Raw genomic sequence first — 14,947 nt, 5'->3', positions numbered from 1 at the left:
AGAAAGCAGCAGGTTGAAGAACTGAAAACTGCATGCTTAGAGGTGTCATGAGAATGTCTCCCAACCACTGATACAGTCTGGGCACCAGTGGTACTGTGGAATGCACAGGAACTGGTAAGTTCAGAACATGAGAAGACTGATGGATGGGTGCTCAGCCACCAGCACCCACTGGTGTCAGCACAGGTTGAATAGCTCAGGGCACAGCCAAGGAGGCAATGGGTGTTATATACAAAGATTATAAGATTAAATATATACATATCTATGTATATTTGATGAGAGGAAGGATCCCTTTAGGAATTTTCTGAACATTGTTCTAAAAGCTGCAGTTGGGCAGCTGTTGAATAAACAGCTGGGGCTGGTCTCTCAGCCATTACTCTGAGCAGGCTACTGCAAGTGAGTATGTGTGTGTTGGGGGTGGGGGTGGGTCTATGTGAGACAGAAAGAGAGAAGGGAACTGTGTAAGGGGGTAAGCATGTACTGTTCAAATAGCTATCTATTAATGAAAAAGGTATTCTAAGAAAACAGCAGCTTAATTAGTAAAAGACATTAAAGTAAGTATTTTTTGTGATCTGGGTTTCTCCAAGGTGTAATCTTCTGTCAAGGAAAGTAGGATTTGCAGTAACCCTAATATCACATGTATTGATACACAGAAGGAGACAATCTAGTCAAGAGTTTTAAGTGCTCCTGTTATGTATGTCTGATTGAATCCTTACATTTTCAAGTTTGGAGAATAGAAAAATGCCTGTATCTTTCCAAGGAAATAATTTCAGCACTGAACATTTGGGTGCCAAGTATGATTAGTCACTTTTGACTAAACTTTCAAGGTTTTTTATATTTTTGCATTACATACAACATATATTGAGCACAATTTCAAGATACTGTCTTAAAATTATTTATCACCCTTTGCAAGTACCATCTGTGTATAGACATTAATCAAACTCAATTAATCAAAAAAATTAATCAAACAAAATCAGGATAGCAGTACTGCTCTTAAAATACTACCTTGATAAACGCAGAGTTGTGGATCCCTGGGAAAGCCTCCAAGATGCCATAGGATTTTCCATTTCTCTTAGCTCAGGAAAGAATGCTTTGATTGTAAAAGCCCATCAGTAACCACAAGGATGCAAACTACAGTGAATGGCTGTTTGCACATACTGTTTCAACCATTTAACTCTTTCTACATTTAACCTGTATTGTCTTTCTGCACAGTTCCATCTTGTGTCCAGAAAGAACAGGCAATAAAAAATTTAGGAATTAACTGGAAGCTGTGCTAGTTAAGCTGCATTTGCTTTGTAACTACTGCCTGAAGAGTCTACAGAAGTAGAAATGAGTATTGCACACCTAGAATAGAGCTGACCTAGCTAATACCAATAATCAAGGCTCTGGAGGTTACATGACATTGATTAGGGAAAGCAGAGGGATAGAATCCCCACAGGGGATTTGGAACCCATGTACAAAGAAAGAACACTCAGGGCTGCTCTAGAGCAAAATATAGGCCAACAGCACATAACTCAAGCGTGAGCATGACATCAGATCCCCAGGAACACACTACAGCTCCTATCTGTAGGATTGGATCTGCGTGGGGTTTTTTCCTCATCCTATTTCTACTGGATTTTTGTCCAATAAACATTTCACATAAGCCTGACAACCCATGGACAGAAAAGGAACTGGAAACAAGGACTCTGCTCCCTGAGCTTGGGCAAGACTTGTGCAGCCTGCCGTACCAGATACACTGTTTTAGGCACATGGAATAGCTGCATTCCGCTAGCCCCACAAATTATGTGGAGAGGAAAGAAAATGAAGTGTAATGAGAAACTATGCTCTTTTAAAAGATCTATTATTAGGTTTAATTAGTTATCCAGTTTAATGTTGAAGTCCTGCCTTCCATTTCTGTAAGCAAACGCAGAGGTGTAAAGAACCATCATGCAAGACGCCTGGTTGTCAATATATTCCTGTGCATGTATATGTTGGTGTGTGCCTGTAGTGTTCATTTCAGGAAGGTCTGTGAGGAATGAACTATACGTGTACTATTGATAGCTCTTCCTATTTCTTAAAATGATGTTCTGACAGGCATTGAAAATAGCATCCATAGCAGGTTTTCCAGAGTTTCAGTTATGAAAATTCCAGCTGTGCTTATGGGTATGCAAAGCAGAGAAGGATCCTGTAGTGATCAAGTCTGTCAGTTACATAGCACATCTTTGCATTTCTTGCCTGGAGCTAATGACTAGAATCAAATTACTGTTTCATTACTTGGAAAAAAGGCAAGACTGATTTAGAAAACAAATGAGAGCTGTTTTCCTTTTCTTTCTCTGAAGTACCCATTGATGATCTTTTATTGTACGAAGGGATTTATGATTTACCATTCATCTGTAGGATATTTTAATACCATATGTTGATATTATCACAAACCTGAAGTTCTAACTGTAACCCATTTTATTAACCATTTTGTTCAGAGCCTTTTCGGTGTATGGCTTCATCAGTATCCAATAGTCCACAGTCTCATGCAGCATAACAAGTTGCAATTTGGATTAAGACAAACAACAAAGATTGCAATACACCCATATCAATTAGTTGCAACGGCTCACCTCTCACTGTGTCTGTTACGGGGCGCAGGTTCTCCCACTTGCCTCAGCTACGCTGGGCGCCAGTTGTTGCAGTCGGAGCCCAAATCAGTCAGCCTCACATGGGGCACCCACTGTTGCAGCACAAGCAAGCTATCAGGCTGCAACAAGGCTTTTATGGTCAGTCAGATTCTACTCTCCATGCTTTTTGCTCTTCCTCCAGAGGTCGGACCACACCACTCTTCCCCCACTCATCCCCCCTCTCCCATATTCCTCAGGGCTATTTAACTACTTAGCAGGAACAAGCTACAGCTGCACACTGTCCATGTCAATCAACCCACTGCCTTGGCAGCAAGGCCACAGCTGCAGATTATCAGTGCTCATCAACCCTCTGCCTTCACTCCTCTACAGTAACAGAAGTAATTTTCTGTCTGTCTGCTACAAAGGAATACTAAAGGCCATATACCTTGTTAAAATACAGTCATAATGTTGCCATATTTTAATACTTCCCTTCAGGGAACAGAAATCACATCACATAGTAACTTAAGAGGAATTTGGTCCTCAGACAAAAATAAAGGCTTCTGATTAAACCAGAAAACTACAGAACTCCAGAAAAGTCTTGTTAGCGGAAAAGAGTTCTGTTTTAAATGCTGGCATCTTTGTTTTATGCTACATTTGAGCAGTTTCCTAGAAAATCTTGTCTTTTTTCTTTTGTCTTTTTTTTTTTTGTTCCTGCATCCTCAATACAAAGAACTATAAGACAACATGATTTGTATCATCTCATTCTGCTGACGATAGAACAGGATAAGCTTTGAACTTTGCTTGTTTCCTGATCTGATTTATGATACCAGATTTTAAATAGACCTGCCAGTGCATCTAATTAACATTGGGGTGCGTGGAAATAGTTGGGATGTTTTAGAAAGATCTGATAAGATGAATTTCCAATTTCCTTTGAGATGGGGGAATCAAACCAACTTCCAGCTTTTAAACAAAACAGAGAAAAGAAAAATGCCTACTATCAGATAAGATGCATAACATTAAAGAATCTTAACTCTAGTAACTATTATTTTCTTACTAGCAAATGGGTTGTTTTTTTTTCCCAGAACAAATATTTATCAATCTTATTTAATAATTTATCTAATAGAACAACAAGGATTTAGTAGACTGTGAGATGCATTTTAAAGATATTTTTATTAATATGACAAGTTAGCTGTTACAGAAAGAAGTTACAGAAAGAAACATCTGCCAGAACATTGACCCTACAAGGTGTATTCCAGTATTTCTGCCTACTTTCTCTTTTAGATTCCAAAATGTGTGTTGAGGCACAGGTAACTTTTTCATTTAACTCTAGGCAAAGAAAGCTTTGGAGGGAAGACCCATTTAAAGAGCCTTAAAGGTAACACAGGAACCTCTTTCAAAGCACATGTCCACTGAGGAACACGGTTAGGCTCTTTGTTCATGAGGGGGGAAATGGAAAAGGAACAACATAATGTAAATCAAATCATATGATAAGGGCTATTCCTGCTGAGCAGCCACGTACCTTATGGCTCAGCCTGCAGCAGGACAAAACGCATGTTCTCTGGGTTGACCGTACCCCATGTGTCTTGCTTGTTCCTGTGGCCAGAGAGGTCAGAGTTTGTTTCCCCAGGGCCAGTGAGAGCATGCCATACAGGGGCAGAGGGTACACCAGACCTCCCAGCACATGTGTTTTGTGCTGCTAAGCTGGGAATAACCCTTTTTCACAGATGGTGAAGATGCCACATCATGGTGTCATTGCCACGTCCTGCCATAGAAAATTCCTCTGTGAGCCACTGCTGTCACCTGTGGAACAGTTTACAAGGGGAAGAATGACTCCCAACAGAAATAATTATTTGACTTGGTATTTTTAAATCTCTTTGAAGACCCAGTTCCGGCACTCGCTTAGTTGACAGATAGATTGCTTCAAGCAGACTGACTGTGATGACATCAAAACCAGGTATGTGAAATCAGAATGGGCTTTGTCCACACAAGTGATGATCACTTTAAAAGAACGTAAACTCCCACTGCAACTGAAAAAGATCATAAACTTCCAGTCCTAGTCTAACGATAATGTGCTGAGTTTCGGACTCTGCCAAAACATGTGATTTGTCCAGGAATTTGTAATTTATTTCTAAAGCTGAAGGAATTCCTGTGTAGAAAAAATTAGAGGACACAGCTTGTGAAAATTGAGACACTTCAGGGAGATGTGCAATTTCTAGAAAATTTTAAAGATAATATCGAGCCATGCATTTAAACATTTCTGAACTACTTTATCAGTAATGCTAATTAATTAATTTTAATATTTTAGTAATTTAATGATACTTGACAATATTTAAATGACACAAATCCATGCTTCTGATTTGAAGAATCTATTCTCCATAGCAAATCCCAAAATAGTATCCTGTCAATTCATTATTCAGAAGAGTCTGATATTAAGGAAATTATTTTTCCTATCCAATATACCTTTTTGCTGGGAACAGACACTGATTACTAGTTCATCAATAGCAGGAAGCTCAGAAGGCTGTCTCATTCTTTACCAAATCATACTGGAATCTTAAAGATGCTTTTAGAATCAACAAATATTTTTCTACTTACAGAATCAACAAGCAGTCAAAAATTCTTGGGAATTCCTTAGCATCCTCATTATGTGCTAACTGACCAGAAACAGCTTTCAAGTTTCATATTCACATATAACATTTGCACGTGCTGGTGCTTAAGCAAGTCTGTTCTGTCAGCATCATGAGTCTGATTTGTAACTTAGAGCATTTTGAGTGATTACATTATTGTCCGAGTCTTGGCCTTGTTTTTCTGCTGTCTTAGAGAAACAGTGGTGATTTCTAAAGAAATACAGCAAGCAGAGTACATGTATTCTGCAGGCAATCATCTTTCAACATAGGAGAGAACTTTTTGAATTCTTCATTACAAGATCATCTCTAAATGAAGCAAATTCCCAGCTTCTTCACGTTTCCAGATCAGGCCTATAGCCTACTCATTCATGCTTCTATTACTTCATACCTCTGGTGGTGACTTGGATCTAAACTGGAAAGCCCAGACTAGCCCACTGTCTTTTCCATGGATCTAGTTCTGACAGGACAGCTTGCATGGTGCAAAACCCTAGCTAGTAGCTCTTGAAATTTGGGGTTGCTCCGTATTAAGACCATTGAGTGTCCTGCAGGACAGGCAGCCATTACAGCTATACACATGGCTTCCCCGATGCTTAAAGGTAAAAAAACGTCAGCTAAAATTGGAACCAAAGAAATAAAATACGTAACATAGAAGATAAGGAAGGAAAGGACTGACTTGATGGCACCAATATGGGCCTCTAAGCTGGGATTCCTGAAGCCAGTTGCACTGTTTTGTATCTGCCTGGTGTGTATCCAGAGAGATCTGATCAGCAGGATGCTTGAAACCACAAACACTATTAAAGGCAAAGCTATACCAGCATTACAGAGAATAATCAATAAAAAGAAACTAGCTTTCATTGTGACTCTCCTTTCTGAAGAATTTGTCATGGTTGAAGGAGCAGAGAAGTTGTCGTGCACATCGTAGACATCCCAGGCGAAAGGAAGAGAGGTTGCAAAGGAGAAAAGAGATGATGTTATCAGCACCCAGGGCACGAGACAGGAAATTCTTTGCTTCAACCAGATGAAGAAAGACTGAGTAAAACTAGCAATCTTGATACAATAGAAGGCACTAAGCCAGGCTGCAGACCAGAAGCTGGAGTAGTTCAGAAACATAAAAACTGTCTTTAAAATTACAAACAAATGTTCTTCATAATAGGAAGTTTCGCAAAACAGACTTAGGAACAAATCCAGCATCATCCAGGACTGCAAAAAGAATCTGGATAAACTCAGAAAGATCATAATTGCATCATATGAGGACAATATTTTGCTCCTGATGCAGCTAGTTGAACTGGCAACCAAAATAGTTCCATTTCCTAGAAGTCCTGCCATGGATTCAATTATAGCAATTGCTAGAAAAAGGAGAGAAAGTAACATGGACATAGCAACTCAAGAACTCACAATTTTTACTCAGCTTTTCGTGAGCTCCTGAAAGCCTTAGACTTGCAGGGCAATGCAACTAGCTGTTAACAGTGCATGCTCACCTATTTATATCAGAGGAAGAAGTATCATAATAAGTCATTTAATATCTATGTTATTTTACATTTTTTGATGATTAAAATAGCTCAGCTGTTTTCTCTATTCATGCAAATTCGATAAAGATTCAGTTACAGACTTTTCAGTTCAGAAAAAGGATTTGCATTTAAAGGGCTCAGATGCATTTTTAAAAACTTGTGGTAATCCAGTTCACAGAACTCTCTGAATTTATGTATTTACAGGTGGAGAAGAGTTTCACATGTGTGTATGCTGTCTCATGCTAGGACTGGGCCCCATGCCCCTGTCTGGCGGGAGAGAAAGATCATTTCAATATCAGAAAGTGCAAGAAATGTTAGACATTTTCAGAAAATACACAATTAACTAAATTTTGTACACAAATGCTTAAAGCATCTTAAACCTGTTTGAGGAGCTTGATCTGATTTCCACATCTGGCCATGATGCAGTTATTCTTCCTCTTCCCTCACTCCTGCAACTGTTTGGCAAGCATTCTCACTGTGGGTCCTAGGTTTGCAGAAAAGACATTCAGCTTGGCTACTATTTGCTTGATTTTTCCTAACAAAACAAAGGATTCAGACCTTGGTTCAGCTTAAGGAACTAGAATGGAATAGCTAGTGCTACCTAAGGGGAGCATTTGTCTGGCAACTGACTGACAAGCTAACTGGTGCTGCTGCCATTATAGCTGCTGGGTTTTATTCTACTCCTGCTGTCGTCTCAGTTAGATTTATCCAGAAAGTACCGGACCCATCTTTTTCTCCAGGAAGGGGAAAACTGAGGTGCTGGAGGGTAGATCATTTCTTCACGCTGCAGAAGATGACCCTCCAGCTCCTGGGGTCATATGGTGTTGTGTGCCTGGGTGGGCCAGCAGGAATGGCCAAATTTTGACATCAAGAAGGTCACCTTCAAGGTTCTATGCAGTAACCTAGTGCCTGTCACCAAGTGTCACCTTATCACATTCTGGGTGCCAACACTTGTGAAGAAGGTCCTCTACTGCATTGTGTAGCCTTACCATCTCAATGTTGATTGCTAGGCAGCCAATTTGAAGTTCATAGCACAGATGGAGGTGCAGGTCTCCCAGGCCATCTTCCAGACTATTTACCCATGAGTCAGAGACATCACAGAGATAAGATGGGTGTTAGCTGAACCTGAACTCCCCATCTTCATGGACACAATGTGTACGTACATATCCCTGTATGCTATTTATGAAGAGGCTAACATCAGTACATTTAAAAAGCTACTCAAAATGTTGCAAGTCCAGAGAGACAATTATGGATGAAGTATGCATTACAATGGCCATGGGTGTCAAGGAGTATCAGGAGGAGCTGTTCCATGAGGGAAAGTGAAGAAGAAGTTACCAGAAGGCAAGGCAGGGACAGTAAGGGCAGGGTCCAGCATGCCATCCCACAGCATATGAGCAAGGATACCAGATAAGCTCTGTGATGGTAACTGGGGTCAGCCAGCAGCCCACTGATTGCCAGACAAGTCCATAGTGATAAGGCATGTCCAAGACCAAGCCAGGAATTCAAGTCTGCAGGTCAGGATCAGCACCCAGACCGGCTGAGCATGTGTCAAGGCACAGGCATAGCTGCAGTGCTGCCCAGGCAGAGACCAAGGGTGAGCATCCTAGAAGCATCTCCTGAAAGTATGGGGGGCCAGGCCCCACTGCAGCTTCCCGCAGCAATCTGTGTCAAGGCTGTGAGTGCTGGCTCTACACTGAGGCAGGCAGACCCCTCAGCAGGGGCAGGGAATGGCCCAAGACCTGACAGCACTGCTGGGGCAGCACCTGAGAACTTTGTCAGTGAGTCCATTCCAGTACCATCTTTCTGACATCTGGTGGTAAAACGAATAATATCAGTGCTATTCAACACAAGTAAATTCCAAGGGTTCGACCAAAAAAACCCAGTTTGTTTAAACAGGATTAACTTCTGCAGTAGATGGGTAGTTAATTACTAAAGTAGTTCAGTAAATGTATAGAGAACAAGTGTACCGTGTACAGTATTCTGGGCTGTTTGAACAGGAGCATAGCCAGTAGACCAAGGGAAGTGATTCTCTCAGCACTTTTTAAGACAGCATCTGGAATGCTGCATCCAATATTCAGGGGTAATTTTATTTTTCTAGTGACTGGAGACTATTAAATCTGCAGATTCAGTAGGTTTGGATTAGGTGCAAAGTTTTTGGAAGACAGATTCAGAATTCAAAATCATCTTGACAAACCAGAGATGCAGACTGAAAAATATGGACAGATACTTATAGACACAAAAAGACATGCATAAGTACTGGATGAGGAAGAAGGTGTCAACAGAAGTACAGGGAAGGATCTGGTGGGTACAGCAACAGTTGTGAAGACAATCATAAAACTACAGCTGGGATGCTGTGAAATACAAACAGCAGGTTTTGTTTGCTGTACAAATTAAGGCATTGTACTGTTCTGTGTAGCTCTAGTAAGGTTTTTCTGCAGAACTGCAAATTTAAAAAAAAAAATGCACAAATTGAAAGCACCAGCCTTGTTTAGTTTAGAGAGAAGAAATCTGCAAAAGGTCTTACACATGCGAAAAATAACTGAAGCTCTTCTCCGTGTACATTATGGGGAGGGCAAGGAGTGTCAGGCTTCATAATAACTAAGTCTGATCCTTTTTACAATTAGAGTGTTAAAACTCAGAGGAAAAAAAGTCACATATATTCTTATTGCAAAATTTTTAGAAGATTTTGAACAAGAAGCTGCAAGAGTATCACAGAGGGAAAGCTGATCCTGCCTTTGAGAAAAGAAGTGAATGACAGCACAACTTGGTCATTTAACTACGCAGAAGTCTAGTAAACATGCATTTGTTTCCACTTCATCAGTCTGGGAGAAAATCTTTCCCAGCTAATTAGGCTGTTCAGTTTGTCTTTTGACTTTGTGTATTGGAGTCTTTACTTCTTAGTAATACCTCATAGTCACGCAGGAAATTAGCTAATTTCAAAACATGCCACATTGCTGGGCAGATACAAACCACTCCATTTACAGATGCGTCGGTAAGTTACCTGGCAGCTCAAACCCACATGGTACGTCGGGATCAAGGAGTGGAACACGAAATCTCCAGAGTCCTGAGTTTAGGCCTTAACCACTGACACAGAGTGCAGCAGCTGGAGGTACCAAACAGGATGAAAAGCATAGGAAGAGACAAGATAAAATGAAAACTTAGTGGAAATACACACCAGGCAATTGAGGGTTCAGCTCAGGAGAGACAAGGTCACTTTTTCTTTTTTTTTTAAATATGTCAGTCCTCTTTGTGTTTCACAGGCATTTTTTGTGATACTGCAAAGTATATGAAGAACTTTAGAATCGAGTACAATCTAAAACGCAGAAGGGGACAGCAGATTTGGGGCCTAAACAGAAGAGGAGAATTTTTATGACCGATGACACTTCAATATCTGGTCCACAGCTGTAATTAAAGGTGAACAATATGGATGTACTTTTATTTGTAAAAAAAATTGGAAAATGGTGTTCTTGCTGACACCTTTTAAAGCATTACCAATGGCCCTGGAATTCCTATAGTTTCTAATTTAACTGTAAAAATTATGCTTCCACATAATTTCTAGTTGTGGCATTATAGTTAAAACATACGTGTTGAGACACAAACCTCTGAGTTTTGGTCATGACCATTGATTTTAACAGTCATGACTCAAGTGATGCTGCATCAGAAGAACTTAATCTACACATGAAATATATTTGATTCTGCTTACTAGCCCCATAATGTCTGGAATTACTCTGAAATTTCACGTCACACATCAGCACCCGTTAAGTCATAAGGCTTAGCTCTATCTTGCTGCCACAATCACAGAAGTTAGCCTGGGCATGCTGCAAGCAGGTATTAGTGAACAGCTCCACATCTCACACAAGGCTGCCTCTCATCTCAATCAATTCTGTAGGGCTAATGTGGGCCATAGCTTTGGTGTCATTAAATTCACCACTTTTGATTGTGTTGAATATGAAAGGGGATTTTTAGTTCTACTGACTTTTCAGAATAAGAACTGAATTTTAGAGCAAATATCCTTTTAAATCAGCCTGTAAGCAATTTTAAAAGACAAAGAAGGTACCCAGTATTTCAAAGAACTATAGAAAATGGGTTTTTAGGATGTATCTCAGAAGGTGGGGCACTGCGAAGAAGCAAGAGCAGAGCTGGTAGACATTCAGTTCTAACAGTCCATCTGGCAGCCTGCTGGCCTCAGACATTCCATTTGCCTGACCATGCCTCCACAATAGCAGGCTGCATGGCTGCTTATTCAGGGATTATGTTTTTACCCTTTCTTGCCCTCCTTCATTTTAAATAAAAGTTTCAGAGGCTAAGGCTTGCTTTTCTGAATGGAAAACAATGCTTCGTGGGGGTTTTGGGATGATTTCACTGTTAATGTTTGACTGTGTGAAAAGACAGGCAACTACAGAAAAACCTTTTTAATATAGGTCTTTACCTGGTTGCATAGAAAAAAAATTCAAGTTTGCACTAGTACAGTAACTGCAACAAACTACAAAATCATTAACAATAGCCTGAAGTGTTATCATAATTAAGCTTATTTGTCCTTAGAGATTGTGCCCAGTGAAGCAATAAAATGAGACACTAAAGTGAGATAGACAGTAACACAAGACATTCATGTAGGGCAGGATTATGCCCAGGGAAATCCAGGAGAATAGGGTGGGTGTTTTGTAGTTTCAGCTTCAACATCTTCTGCCATTCTTACTTTCAGTGCTTTCCCCTTCTGGCTTCTTTGGCTAACCTTCTTTACCCTTCTGTCTTAATTCTCAAGCTTCCCTTCTCTACTATCTGAAACCCACCCCTTTTCTTTTCTGCCATCAAGGCTACCCTTCCTCTCTACTTCTGATTCACATGCCTTGCATCTCTTTTATCCACTTGGCTTCCAGGCCTGAGTATGCTCTTCCTTTTGGATGGGTTGATGAACCTTCAGTTAGAAGGACCCAGACAGGTCAGGCTAGCCCTCCTTTTTTCTCATCACCTTTAACAGATTCAGCCAGGTAACTGAACTACCACACACTGAGCTAGTCCATGCTTACAGCCTTTGTCTTTCCTCTTCTTCCTGCCTCCTCTGAACCTAATGTCTTTTGCCTGATGTTAGTGGTTAGAAGAATCAGCAACTTTTCTGTCCTTTTTCCTAAATAAAGGTGTTAACAAGTGGCCCAGAGAAGTTGGAAGAACAAGTTGCCCAGGGAAGCTGGGGATGCTCCATCACTCAAAATGTTCAAGGCCAGGTTGAATGAGGCTTTAAGCAACCTGATCAAATGAAAGATGCCCCTGACCATGGCAGGGGGATTGGACTACACAATCTTTAAAAGGTTCCTTCCAGCCCAAACCATTCTGTGACTCTATGATTCTGTGTACCTGGTGGGCTGAAGGTAGATGGGAGAGCAAGTATTTGGTGGGATAAAAAGGCAGTGAAAAGTTCCCATCTGCCTATGTGACTAAGAGTCTCTGAGAACAATTTTGCCACAGAAGGGATCACTCTGTGCTACCCATAGGGCAGTTAGAACACTCTGCTAGATCCCTGACTGGCAGCTCCAGTTCTGGGCTGCTTAAAATGAGTTTATCCTGCTATCAGTCCTCCCATCCACAGCAGAGGACGAGGGCTCTCAGATTATACTGCCTCCGGTTTCCTGAACTTCTCTAGTGAAGCAGCAAGCTCTCGCAGTGCTTTGGTGTTCTGATGTTTTCAAAACAAATTTGTGCTTTTGATGGTGACCAGAACTACTACTAGCCTTTGGCAGACAGTCTTTCATATAAATAGGAATTTCTTTCATGTTGCTTTACCCCACAAATGACACTGCTTACTGGTAGTAGGGCCATCAGTGACCATCTGAGGTAGAAAAGCTCGAGTTAGGCAAGCTTGTTTTTGAAACTAAGCAATCTCTTTGTAAGGGATAACTTTTCCACATGAGTTTCCAAGATGTCTGGTGACATTAACATTGCTGCATCATATTTTCCTAATGTTCTTTTTTTCCTTTAATTACAAAAATCTGGCAAATTTTTGTGCAGTCTATGATACATACCTATTTTGGAAAGGTTGAAGCTGGGATATCAATCTATGAAGCAAAATTTTGCCCTGCCAAAGTGCTGCAGGGGAATTTACCATTCACACAATGCTGAAGATCAAAGTCCCAATTCAATTTCACTTCAGGACAGATATTAAGAAAATAATTTCTGAAATCTGCCTAATTTTCTAACTCTTGAATCTATAAGGAACGCTTGTAACCCCATCTGTCAAGCACACATCAATGCACTTAATAATTCCACATTTCTTTGAACCATACACCTATTTAAATCTAAGAGTCTAAAAGATAATTGCCATTAAACAGTTTTATGTGTGACAGCTGGAAGGCCTGTCCAACGCTCTTTTTTTCAATGTGCTGATCAGTGTTACATTTGGAAAAGCTAGTGTACTGCTAGCTAGAGAAGAGAAAGAGCCTATCACACAGAAAAAAGCCAGGGGGTCCTAATTTGTGGACTCCAGAGAGCAGAGCTGTCATCTGTGCCTCAAAGATAAGAAGGGAATCAGCCGATAAGGATTACTCGTGACGTCTCACACACACACACACACACACCAGTCCTTCTTCCTGCATCGGTAGTTAGAAAAAGTTTACAGGGAAACTTTTTGTTGTTGTATTCAGTAGCTGATAAAGGCATCTTTAAAGAAACTTATGTGCTAGCAGGAAAAAACAGCATGTATACAGCACCATGTTCTTGTACATGTGAATACTGCACGTATGCAGCTCACAATATCCCTGAAGCTCTACAGGATGTATATTCAATAAAGACGTTGGACTGCACACTGCCATCATGCAATCCCCTCCAAGGCAGACCTTCTTCAAGGCTTAAATGCATATGCAGCCATTACACTGTCCTGTGGCACCTAACTTGAAGACTTCCATATCCTATTGATAGTGTGGAAAATGTAAGATATGCTGCCCCAGCTTGTTGCTGCCAGATGCAAATGTGTTCTGCCCTTACTCCAACAGCTGCAAGAAACTCTGCTTGGAGAAGTACATAACTGCAGTGTCTGAGTTACTCAGCTTCAGCTAATGGCCACAGTCAGGTTTTTCTGAAGCATGGGTCATCTAATTTGGGGTTAAATATGTCTTATACCTGTGTATCTCAGAGCACAAGCACAGAGAGAGCATATGTGTGAAATAAATCCACATTTTCTCCAAAGAAAGATATGGCTTTTTGAATAAATACAAATCTTAATGATTTCATTCTGTCCGTAACAGTTCAACCTTCCTACTGAATTATTTAATGAGCTCTATGCAACAGAATGGTGCTCAGGAGCACAGTCTTCCAATGGAAACCAACAGTCATGTCTGTCAGATCCAGTGTATAATGTTATTATGATCTGTGATGACTTAAGAGATGGAACATAATCTCCATGCCAGATCTTGCAAGACAGTTTTCTCAGCATCACAGCACCACTGAAGCGTGTACTAAATTCGAAGACCACCCATGCTCTTCACTGAGAAACTGATGTGCATTTCATGTCCTGAAACATCCTATGCACACCTACACTGAGACTGTGATCCAACTACTTTTCAAGATGTGTCCTGATTCATTTACAAGATCTGGAAAAAATTGTCCGTATATACACATTCAAAGTGTTTCTAGATAATGCATGTGGGACAATCCATTTGGTGTGGCAATATTAATGTAAGATTTTGTCAAGTTATTTGGTAAAATAACATTTAATCAGCAGGAGGTAGCGGACCTGTTAAAATATACGGGCTCATGAAACCATGTTAACTCCAATCATAACTCACTGGCATATTAAGCAAATGGCTTTTTTGCTCTTCCCAAATTCTATTTTAAAGCTGAATACTTCAGCCAAGATTTTATTACTTTCTTCAATTTGAATTACATTGTGTTCAAAATGATCATAGCCACTTTATAATCAAAAAGGCAATAAATTCCTTGTCCAGAGAAATTTCAAAGCCTAGAAAGTGTTCATGAGAAAAAATAGAAGTAAAATTAATTTCATTACTTAAAGCTCGAGAACTTTAGGATGCTGTAATTAGAAGATGGAAGAATTCAGACACATGGATAAAGCAGATAAATAACCTACATAATGTTATGAACAAAATTTGTCCCATCTGTTTACAAAGGTAACTCCACAGTAAGATCACTTACAGTTAAACCTAGCCAGGCCACTATTGTACCATTTCTTTGTCTATACTACCAGTGCAACTACTGAAAAGCATTTGTGAGAGAGTACTGGAAA

At 40.2% G+C, this 14,947-nt stretch overlaps 2 protein-coding genes across 2 annotated transcripts in view; one reads left to right on the top strand and one right to left on the bottom strand.

Moving 5' to 3' along the window:
- Positions 1 to 4,505: 4,505 nt before the first annotated feature.
- The window catches only part of KEL (Kell metallo-endopeptidase (Kell blood group)), a 40,094-nt gene continuing 29,652 nt past the window's right edge, over positions 4,506 to 14,947 (top strand). The window contains exon 1 of the mRNA XM_080391388.1: positions 4,506 to 4,536. Within this exon, the coding sequence (XP_080247514.1) occupies positions 4,521 to 4,536 (16 nt within the window). The 5' untranslated portion in view covers positions 4,506 to 4,520. The remainder of the gene's footprint in view (positions 4,537 to 14,947) is intronic.
- On the bottom strand, positions 4,544 to 7,023 carry LOC308065423 (taste receptor type 2 member 40-like). Its single transcript, XM_080391392.1, has one exon. It carries the CDS (start codon positions 6,581 to 6,583, stop codon positions 5,633 to 5,635), a length of 951 nt encoding a protein of 316 aa, XP_080247518.1. The 5' UTR covers positions 6,584 to 7,023; the 3' UTR covers positions 4,544 to 5,632.

This window comes from Falco punctatus, assembly GCF_963210335.1.
Source record: "Falco punctatus genome assembly, chromosome: 6".
Classification (NCBI taxonomy): Eukaryota; Metazoa; Chordata; class Aves; order Falconiformes; family Falconidae; genus Falco; species Falco punctatus.
The sequence above is the reverse complement of the archived record's forward strand: the minus strand, read 5'-3'. Positions and strand labels throughout refer to the sequence as shown.

What these genes read in the sequence shown, in the direction of transcription:
- LOC308065423 (XM_080391392.1), bottom strand. Translation starts at nt 6,583, where the DNA reads ATGTCCATGTTACTTTCTCTCCTTTTTCTAGCAATTGCTATAATTGAA.